Below are 11,427 nucleotides of genomic sequence, written 5' to 3' on the forward strand. Positions count from 1 at the left end.
GCATTCATTATTACCTTACGAGATTAAATTGCAAATCATCTTAGTAGTGCAAATATATGAAATGATGTTATTTTGTTGGGTATGATAATGTTGTTTTTCAATTTTAATGGATTATATGACAATGTTGATATCAAAATTTTGATGGATACGATTGTAAGGGTAAAATAGACAATTTATCAGTTTTCAGTAATATGTAACAAACATTATTCTGCAAATTTAACGCTTAATTTTAATGAATTCAACATTATTTTGACATCTAAACAAACAACTTTTTCAGCACTTAAAATTCAGCTCTTATAATTTTCAGCACTTGTTTTTTTCTCAACACTTATCTTTTTCAATTTAACAAACAGGGCCTTAGAATATATTCATGCTAGTCCACCAAGTCTAGAGCTTCTTCATCTGCAGATTTCTTTAAGCGGTCAACAGCTTTTTCAACCTAGACATGAAAAGAAGAGTATTTTGGTTAACGTAAATAAATTTTATATGTAAAAGATCAAATGAGCAAAATGAATACAACTTACCTCCTTATCCCAATTAGTCCTAATAGTTAAGATAATAAGGGTAAGTGTTTGAAGAAAAACTCCAACTATCATTCCCCACCAAATGCCCTGAAGAAAAACATACATTTCAAATCACATATCTATTAATCTTAGTCGACATATATATGTGTGTGTGTGTGTGTGTGCCATTTTAGTTGTATATACACCAAAGAGATACACAAGATTTTGAATTGTTTGTATCTCGAGGTTGTCAGATGGCACATAACTTGAGGTTGATTGGCATATACCTCCAAGTCAAAGTCTTGGTTAATCCAAAGGCACCAACCATATATCTTTGTACTTTACATAAGCAAGAGGCATAACAAATAACTACTTATTTGAATTGGAGATTTACTCTATAAGAGAATTTGGGGTATTTAAAAAGGAGCTCTTCTAGTAGATTATTCTTCAATGAACACGTGCAACGTAGACACCTCATTTTGTTATTCAAATGGGACACTATGTTACGATCCTTAGGGAAAGAATTAAACTTTCCACTCCATTAACGCCTAGGTATTTTTAGACCATTGGTTTGGGTGTTAACATTTGGTATTAAAGCCAACCCACGTCCAAGGTTCGTGTCATGGGAAGGTGATTGTGGAGAGTTAAAAAAAAAAAGGGGCCTCCTCTATAGTATGAGATATGGAAGGGGTTCTAAAAAAAATGAGGGAAAAAATGGACTCCTCGATAGTATGGGATATGGAAGGGGTTTGGAAAAAAAAAAGGGGGGGGAGGGGGGCACTCCTTTATAGTATGAGATATGGAAAGGGTTCTAAAAAATGAAGGGAAAAAGGGACTCCTCTATAGTATGGGATATGGAAAAATAGGGGGTGGGCTTGCCATAGTATGGGATGGGAAGGCGATTGTGGAGGATTTAAGAAAGAAAAAAAAAAAAAAACAGAAGGAAAAAAGAGGCTCCTCTATAGTATGAGACATGGAAGGGGTTCTAAAAAAATGAGGGAAAAAAGGGACTCCTCTATAGTATGGGATACAGAAGGGGCTTTGGGGGCGGGCTCACACATAATATGGGATATGGAAAGGGTCCGCCATAGTAGGCTACCATGATTAGTCTGGGAAGGGGCAACTTATAAATAAAAATGAAATAGGTATCTGGTACTTGGAAAGAAGGCTAAGGGGCTGGGGGGCTTGCCATAATGTGGGCTGAGTGTGTTGGCCTTTAAGCATGAGGTTATGTTACGATCCTTAAGTTAAGACTTAAGCTTTCCACTCTATTAATGCGTAGATATTTTTGGAGCTGTTCTCGCATGCCACGTAGACACCTCATTTTGTTATATGAAATGGACACCGTTCTAGATTGTGACTCTTTAGAACACAAGGGGCTACACTTGTTTAAGAGCCCTATGTGTTTTAAACACCAACCAAAACTTGTCACATAGACATCATTCCTATTCTACAGGAATGGGGCACTGTTCTGGATCCTGGTTCAAAAAGAGTCCAAAATGGTGTCCCGTTCTATAACAACAAACGGTGTCGATGTGGCACATTTTGTTTGGATTTAAAACAGATAGGGCTGTGTGCACGGCTTGTTTGGGAGCTCAATGTCCTTTAAATTCTAACCAAAACTTGACACATAGACACTGTTCCTATTCTATAGGAGTGAGAGTATGGGACACCGTTTCGGATCCTTACTCCCCTTTAAATATGAAATCCAATGGTTAGGATGAAATAATCATCTCAAGGGTACATCGGGTATCCCTAAGATAAATTTCAATTGTTGGATTTTTATTCACAAGGTCGCAATTGTATGAGAGGGAGAGAGAGAGAGAGAGGGAGAACTTACTGCTATTCCTAAACTGGTTTTGAAACCAAGAACACAGCCGATAGGGATACCAATAACATAGTAAGTAGCTAAGTTAACATAAGCAACCAAGGTTTGCCATCCACTCCCAACAGCCACACCTACAAACATTATTTTCAATTAGCATACAAATCAACATTTTCCCATCACTAGAAGTTAATGTACACAGACCTGAGAGGATGGGTTGAATTCCATTTAACAATACTGAAATGGCAACCATTGGAGTCAAATTCGAAACTGCTTCAATAACAGCTTCAGTACTAGTGAATGCTTTGCTTAATGTGGTGCGACATATCAAAACAAATGCACCGAAAATGAAACTGATGAGAATGCTGGTTGTGTTAACCACTATAACAGATAACTTTGTAACTCTAGGATGACCAGCTCCAAGTTCGTTACCAACTCGAACACTGCAAGGCATCAAATTACTTTGTTAGATCCAAATCAAGGACTTTGGTTCTAGCTACAATTTCATTTCAGACAATAGTAAGAAACTTTAGATTTGGAAATTAATCCGTCAAGGTCAGTTTCGATCAATTAAAAAATGTTCATAAATTTTTTTTGGGAATTATACAAATGATGTTTTTGGGTTTCTTCCACAAAATTCATCTTCAATCTGAATGTAAGTAAATAAGGCGTGTGTGTGTGTGTGTGTGTGTGTATAACTAACCTGGATGCTGCACTGAGGCCCAACATAAATTGCATGTCCCAATTCAAGTAATTCATGCTGAAATTATCAAATAAATAAGGTGGACATCAAATATAGCTTCCAATTATATTGGAAACAACAATTCCCATGAATAAAAATCACTCTCATTTTGTTTTTTCTACATCGAAGATTTGAAAAAAAGCTTAGAACTTATCCAAGACCCATATGGCTATCCCAACCAAGTCATCTTAATATCATTCGTGAACGAATCACCAAAACAGGATTTAAAACCATGTTCCCATTAGAAAATAAATCACACTAATATGGCATCAATTAAATGGAGAGAGAGATCATGAACATACCATATAGAAATAGCATCAAGTGAGACTGTTGGATTAGGGAGGAGGCCTGATACAAGCACAAGTCCCTGGTTATACCATATCTCCAAACTGTATTAACATGTGACAAAAAAAAAAGTAACAATTATCAAACTTACTTGAAAGATAACATTAATTATCAAACTTTCAAAGAATTTTTTTTTTTTTTTTTAAATTGTCCCCCCTCCCATTTACTTTTTACTAATTTATAAAATTTTATTCTTTATCTTCAACTAATTTTTTTCATAGGTTTGATGTCATTATTTGAAGGATGATCATGCACACAATGTCAAGTGATGACAAATCCTAATAGATAGAAATATTAAAAGGGTGGGTTTATAATAGATAGAAATATTAAAAGGAAAATGCTGAAGTAACATTGAAATTGATATCGTTTGGGACATTGCTGATGTGGATGTGTCTATAAAACTATAAGGGTATGTTTGATTGCACATGGAAAATAGGGTGGAAAATCAATTTTCATGGAAAATGACATTTTTCAAGTGTTTGATTGCACATGGAAATGGAAATTCATTTTCCACCCCATTCAAAAAGTCCACTAAATCATGGATTTCACATCCTCAATTCTTCCGTACCACCACCACTACCACCACCATTACACTAACCTCCTCGTCGTCGGCTCCGTCTCCGACCACCTTCTCTCCCTCTCTTCTTCTTTTTCTTCTTCTCCTTCTTCTCCACCCCTCACCTCTTCCGCCACCACCACCACCATGTTTTCCCCCCATCTTCCTCACTTACCTCCGTCGCCGCCGTCGTCTTCGTCGCCGCCACCATCACCACATCCTCCCCCCTCCCTCTTCCTCGTCATCTTCTTCTTCCTTTCCCCCTCCTCTCATCTTCTTCCTCCTTCTCCACTTCTTTTTTCTCATATTTTTCGATGATTTTATCCAAGTGAAATTAAACAATGGAATTTGATTTTCCAACCCACCTATTTTCCACAACTAATTTTCCATGGATTTCAAATTCCATGGAAAGTAACTTTCCATGCAATCAAACATACCCTAAATGTTTTTCATATAGATACAGTGAGAAGCATTTATGATTCTGTGCACACAAATGTCCCAAATGATATCAATTTCAATGTTACTCCAACACGACTCATATTAAAAGTACTATTCTTTGCCTAAAATTTTAAAAAGCAAATACTACTTGGATCTAAAATAAGAGTAGGTTTTAAATATCTTCAATAGAGTTTTTTCTTCCCATTAGAACTTCTAGTCTCACACCATCCTTTTTATAATAGTACCCAAATAGATTTTAAGGGTGTCAGAACGACGACATTTTTAAAATTATCATAAAGGCACCCTTTCGTTTTGTCTCTAACTCCACATAGGGAGAAGTGAAGGGAAAAGCGGGAAAGAGATAACAAATTTAGAGAGTAAGGAAAAGAAAGACCGAGAAAGCCAAGGGAAGAAGAAGAAAGGAAAAAAGTAGACTCTTTAAATAAATACAATTACAATGGCTACCCTGTTTTGTCAAGGGCGGAGCAGGATTTTTTTTTCTCGTGGCAGCAATAAGAGCAAAATAAAATTTTTGTGGGGGCAACTAGGAGCAAAATAATTTTTTTGGGTGCAATAGTGCATAAATTCTTCTAGGGCAAGTTCCCCCGCTGTAAACCCGTCCCTGATGTTTGTTAAAAAGTATGCATCCTCATAAGTACCATATTTTGAAACTATTTCAATAAAAGGAAAATGCTGAACTGACTTCGTTGCATTTATGTGATTGTATATGCAGAGAGAATCAAAAATATTTTGTTTTGTATCCCGAGGAAATTTATGATTATCTTCACACTGCCACATCCATGGTTTTTAAACTCGGTATCCCGTCTCGTCTCATTCAGCTCCGATACCGAGTCTTCTCGGACGAGTTTTCCGATACGTTTGAGACGTCTCGTGAGATTACTCAAAAAATTATACTGTGAGACGTAAAACTCAGTCAAAAAATGACTTTGTGAGTTGGTCTCGTTCAACTCCGATACCGAGTTAATGCGGGTGATACGTCTCGGTCTCGGACGAGTTTAAAAACCATGGCCACATCAGTGCAGTCATAGTGTTAAAGGAAGTCAGTTTAGAACTACTCATTTTAAAAATAAATCTTATCACTATAATTTTGACTTCTTAGTGTCCCTTAAGAGTCGATGAATGCACGTAGTTTTGGTACGTGGTTGATGTGGTAAGGGCACAAAACCATAGATCTTTTTCATCGGGATACACAGGTAAAAGATGTTCAATTCTGTGCCCATGCCACGTCAGCTATATACCAAAACAGTGTGCATTTATTATTATTCTTCACTTAAGCAAAAGATAAAGAGAGGAGAGACATATATTGGATGTCTCTATCATCTATTAGGGTGCTATAAGAAAAAAGTTAATATTAAAATAGAAGTTCCTCCCTTCATAAAAAGATAGATTCTATTGGCTTACAGTTTGTGTTTTTTAAGTAAAAGTTGGTGTGTTAATAGAATCTCTCTATAAAAAAAGTTAAGGAGAAGTACCCAAGGAAAGAAAATGTAGTGTTCCCTTTTGAACTCAAGACTTGAGGTTGTTAGGGGGTTAATTGAATATGGATTTTATTTGCTGTACGATATGAACATCAACTAAATCCCTAACAACTCGTTCCCGAGCTACCATTGCAGTATAGCATGGCATGCCTCAATTGTTTCCCATTCATTCGGCAGAGGACTCCCCTTTTTGGTACCCGTATAGGCATTGAAGAGACAATAGGTCTTCATTGAGACATTGATTGCTTGTGCATATCATGAATGTGACCATGTGTGTGTGTGTGTGCGCGTGTGTCTGTGTATGAGAGAGGGAGATTGTAGGCACACATACCACAGCATAACAGCAGATGCAGCAGTGAGTTTGAAATAAGACCATAGTCCAATAAAAGCCTTAGTAGAGAACCCAGTCCATGTTTCCTTACAAGATGGGCTAAAAATTATGTAAAGCCCAGTCAATATAGATAAGACCCACCAAGAGAAACTCAATGTAAGTGCTGCTCCCAAAAGCCCATACTTGAAGACATCCACAACCAACCAAGTGAGTAGTAAATGTAAGACAAACACTCCAACAGCTATATAAGCTAAGGGGTTTACTATGTTTTGGGCTTGCAAAAACCTCTGCATTGGGCAATTGAGGGCAAAACCATAGACTTGAGGAAGAAGTCCCCGCGCAAATATTTGGCCTTGTTCGGCTATGCTTGCAGATTGGCCAATCGCTCGAAGGATTGTGCCCGAGTACCAATAGACAAAGGAAAGGATGAATGCCGCTCCCAAGTGCAAAATCATGGCTTTCTGGCAGATTATGCCGAGTGAGCTGTATTTCTTTGCCCCATAGGCCTGGCCACATACAGTCTGGACTGCACTAGCCATGCCCAACTGAAGAAAAAATACAGTTAAATTAGTTACATAGGGCTATTAATGAGCCTCCATGGCCTGTTTGGGCCTCAAAATTCTAGGATAAACCCGGTCGTCCAATGGTAAGGCCAATCCAGGGTTTAAAAACAATATGTCTAGGTTCAGGAGCAGCCCAGACAGCATCTATTCTATTGAGTCGAGATATAACAAAAGATCATGACCATGTAAATATGAAATCCAATGGATTAAGAATCCTGATAATACATATGCCATTGTTACTTATGTCAAGAAAAAATCCCAATCCTTGGTCGTGAATCGGGATTGTGTATTATTTCTTGACTATTCGAGCCTAATCCTAACCCGACAATGGACCAAAATATAAATTAGCCTTGATATACTATCCAAACCCAGTTCAAGCTGGACTGTCTGAGATCCGGCCCATTGGCTGCCCTAATATGCTTTGGTTATATTACTTGATAATTAATTGGACCCACAATTTTAAAATGTCCATCTAGAGAAATCAAATCAAGTATTAAAGTTACAATAAAATAAAATAATTTAAAGACGTCTAATATATTTAATATTATGCCTAGCTGAATAACCCACCCAAGATTTTGACCCGACTCTTGTGTATTTCTCAAATAATTCAACGAGTTGATTTCATCCTAAAAGGGTCCATTTCTAGTCTAATTCTATTTCAGATTTTGATAACTAGAGAATCAGTTTCATCGGTAGAACCAAAAGTATAATTGAACCTACAATTGGAACCAGATGCCCAAGATATATACTATTTCTTAGTCAATTTTAATAAGTTTGTCACAATGGGTCAGGTTCAGATCGGGATGTAAAAGGTCGGGTGCTAATTGTATGGTTAGGTCAGATCAGGCAAAATATTAGGCCTAGCCTAACCCAAAACTATTTGGCACCATATGTAATTTGCATTTATCATAGCTGAGATTGTGTTCTATGGACCCAAGTACCACGTATCTAAAAGTACTGCTTGTCGAAATGATGCCCCAAAATATAATTTACTGCCAAATCCGCCCATTTCGATTTCGCTTTGACTAGGCAAATTAATTTTTAGCCTTTACAATTCAAATCATGAACCCTAGAATGTTGATGTGTCATTTGGATCAGTTCGCTAGAGTCTGATCTAAGTATGCATATTAAATGTAACCGAACCAAGTCCACATCGGGCTAGGTTGTTAGGGACCATTGACAGCCATAATTTTAAAGAAAATGCTGTAGTGATATTAAAATCGACATCACATCGTTTCACACATTGCTGACATGGATATATGTAAGGTAAGGAACCATAGATGCTTTTCATTGAGATACGAGTGAAAAACATTAATGGTTATGTGTGAAATGATGCCAATTTTAATGTCAGTCCAGTACGACTAGAAAATTAAAGAGAGAGCATAAGAAGAGACATTAAAACATACCATGATCCCATAAGCAAGTCCTTGAATTCCCACATTGGCGACCGAGGCTCCAGCTAGTTCCAAGGCTCCAAGGTGCCCTGTAAACATTTGGGTTACCAAACTTAGCATGAAATTGAAAATCGACACAACGATTGAAGCCCATGATAGAACCCATAGAATTCTAGACTCCCAAGCCAAGAGTCGAGGCCACCACCGATAAGGCACCTTCTCCTGCCCAAGAAACTCTTCGATTGCATCCGATGATATTTTTGTAAGTTGAGCGTGAGGTTCGAGTCCGAGCAACAATGGCTTGGTCACGGTACTCTCTCCCATGGTTCTTTAGTCCTTGAAATTCGCTTACCTAAGATCACAATACATGGAAGTTATGTGACATTTTGTAGAACGAAGACTACAACAAGGACATTATATCTAACCTTCTGAGATGTGTTTGGCAGGAGTGTACCAATGGTTCTTGATAACGTTCAAACTGAAAAGTAGTTAAAGCTAACCATGGGGGAGGGTCCTCGTTTCACCTAACACTCTTAGGTTAATTTTTTAATATTGAGTAGAGACAATGTTGAAAAAGAACCTTCTAATAAGTTAGATTCTTCGTACAAGATTTATAGGAATGGGACCAACACAGCCTTGTATTGTCTGTATTTAATGGGCTACCAATTCGGTTGTATAAATGTTGGGTTGGGGGTGTAAAATGAACCGGGTTGGCTGGGTTTGGGCCTGACTGGCTTCAGGCTGGACCTAAATTGGGCTGGGCCTATGCCTTCTGTAGTAATCGAGCAGGCGTAGACATAGCCAATTTGAAAACATCAGATTTGGAACTAAATAAATTTTTTATAAAAAAAAACCTGAAAAAATAATGAATAAAACTTGAAATTTTAATTTTCTATCTAACATTTGCACAATTAAGTAAATAATAAATGGGAATAGGTTGCATTTACCAAAGAACAATGATGAATGAGATTTGTCCAATTCATTAAATCTAAATTGGGGGGCGGGGGGGGGAATGATGAGTTATTGGCTGATCTCATCCCTACTACTGCAAAGAAAGACCTAGGGTTCAATCCGCAATGTGGGAGGAATTACATCTCAGATTTGAAAAGAATTTCAAAAAATTACTCTCTCTAGATGTATGAAAAACTAAAAGAATCTAAAATTAAAAAGGAAAGATCCTTCAAACAAGAGCCCCTCCCCTCTACGGGGAGGAAACTTACAAAGAAGTAATTCTAAAAGTAATAAAAACGTGGGGAGCAAGTTACTCCCAAAAATAGAAAACTTGCAGAGCAAGTAATCCTAGAAACGAATTATACTAAAGAAATTGGAGAGTGAAATTAAAATCTATATAGCAATTTTAGCATCCAGAAATCACTATAGAACGATTTGAGTGATATCCTTCATTTGGGTAGCCATAACGATAGCAATTTAGCTTACTTAATGCTTGATTCTTGATTTCTTCAATTCTTTCAACCATTTCTTCAAATTTTGGGTTCTTTAATTCTCCAAATACTCTACTCATAAGACTCTAATCATCCACAGTGGTATCTGATTTCTAAACAAAAAGCTTGATCATAACTTGAGATGTGGGCCCAACTTGATATATAACAATCATTTCTTTTTTCTAGTTAGGACATATAACGATTCTGATTTTTACAATTTTTGGGTCATCTTTGAATCCAAGATTAACCGAGATTATCTCCATGATATTCGACTGGACACCTTCCTCGTGATACTCCACAAGACTTTTGGGCTCTTTTGGGACATAAATTTCCTCGGTAACAGACTCTTCTTTGATCCCCATGAAATTGAAGTCAATATCAAAGTCGCATGCACCCTATTCAAAACTTGTCCTTTTTATCAGCTCAAACATTTTTGCAATCTTTTGATTTGATTTTTTTTTTTGTATTTTTAAAGATGATAAACCTTCAAAACAAAAGTTTCCCAAAGACGACGGCCCATTAGGGTTATCGGGGAGAATGCAAACAGTTAATGAAGTTTCTTTTTAGGCCAGGGAAGGCTCAAAAGTGACTGGGATGACCTACAAATTGCAAAGGGAAAAACCCTTCTTCGCAGGGTAGATGATGGGAAGAGTGTCCTCCCTTTAGTCAGTGGTGATGGCTATAAAATTTTCGAAATGGTCATCAAAAATTGGTTCCACCTTGAACAAAGGTGGGGTGATTTCAAAATCCCAGTCATAAAATTATAACTGGATTACTTAATACAAATATACACTCTTGTACTCTTTAAGTGTTGGTCATGAAATGAAGTTTTTAAGATCATTATATGAAATTTGAGATTAAAGGAAATATAAAAGTTGTATAGGTAGAGTTAGAAGTAATGGCCACTATTGTAAAGATCATGGATAGAATTTTTAAGGTATCGATTTTACTGCAGACCAACTTATTATCAGAATAAATAAAAAAAACCTTTTATGTAGGCCACCTATAGTCAACCATAAGTTGTCTGGAATGACAAACAGCAGTCAAACAGAGGTAAAAGTTTCAAATGCACAACTATACTATTTTCAAGTGATGATAAATTTTCAGATCACTTAATCAAGAGGTAGTGTTAATGTAGGGATTCCCATGCAAGACAGAGAAACTGAAACTTAATCACTATAAGAAAGAGCCTCTCTTATAGCTAAAATGACCAAATAAAGATGATTTTATTAAACTTGATGAGTAACAAGTTTGCAACTAAAGCTCACTCATGCTTAATAGTTTTAACTTTTAATTATAATTGATAAGAAGCCAGTTGCATTTCTTCGACTAGGTGGTCTCCCTGGGTACCTATGAAGAGTCTCCTGAGCAAATTTCCTACTCTAGTCAACAACTTATTAGAGCTATGTATGTGTCACATCTACGCATTGCTAACCTCCATTATTTCCAAAGACGAAATGGGTCAGCCAAGTATTCGACTCGGGGTGTTATTACAAGGCGTTTATCATCACTGTCAAGTGTCAACAAATACGACAAGAAGTGAGAATGGGTAAAGGGGCAAGACCAGATAATAAAATAAGAAATAAGCTAAAATCTGAAAATTAACTTCTCTAGGACCCAAAGCATCTAATATAGAAGATTTTTCAATTTATTCTAGTCCTCTAAAAAAATGATTAATACCAATTGCACTCCGTTACTTAAAATCCTCCATTGAACTTTATATGTTGATTGCACTCCATAAAATGTATATAAAAAAATTAAAAATTAAAAAAAAATTGCACTCTTTTTC

General features: G+C 36.7%; 1 protein-coding gene across 2 annotated transcripts; it reads right to left on the reverse strand.

Annotated features, from left to right (window-relative positions):
• Positions 1 to 270: 270 nt before the first annotated feature.
• On the reverse strand, positions 271 to 8,572 carry TT12 (MATE efflux family protein). Of its 2 annotated transcripts, XM_086421559.1 has the most exons (8): positions 8,209 to 8,572; positions 6,240 to 6,784; positions 3,373 to 3,459; positions 3,032 to 3,088; positions 2,533 to 2,771; positions 2,344 to 2,462; positions 525 to 611; positions 271 to 439 (listed from the first exon to the last, which is right to left on the reverse strand). In XM_086421559.1, exons 1-8 carry the CDS (start codon positions 8,518 to 8,520, stop codon positions 374 to 376), a joined length of 1,512 nt encoding a protein of 503 aa, XP_086277685.1. In that variant the 5' UTR covers positions 8,521 to 8,572; the 3' UTR covers positions 271 to 373. The 2 variants fall into 2 exon arrangements, with proteins under 2 accessions (XP_086277685.1, XP_086277686.1); XM_086421560.1 differs by lacking the exon at positions 3,032 to 3,088.
• Positions 8,573 to 11,427: the final 2,855 nt, after the last annotated feature.

This window comes from Akebia trifoliata, chromosome 13, assembly GCF_017979445.1.
Source record: "Akebia trifoliata isolate Shusen 1 chromosome 13, ASM1797944v1, whole genome shotgun sequence".
In the NCBI taxonomy this organism is placed as follows: Eukaryota; Viridiplantae; Streptophyta; class Magnoliopsida; order Ranunculales; family Lardizabalaceae; genus Akebia; species Akebia trifoliata.

Bases quoted from the DNA above. Each gene is read 5' to 3' on its own strand.
- TT12 (XM_086421559.1), bottom strand. From the start codon at position 8,520: ATGGGAGAGAGTACCGTGACCAAGCCATTGTTGCTCGGACTCGAACCT. The intron at 3,089-3,372 runs GTATGTTCATGA...TGATAATTTCAG, and splicing joins CTTGATGCTATTTCTATATG to CATGAATTACTTGAATTGGG. The intron at 2,772-3,031 runs GTTAGTTATACA...GATGCCTTGCAG, and splicing joins GGCCTCAGTGCAGCATCCAG to TGTTCGAGTTGGTAACGAAC.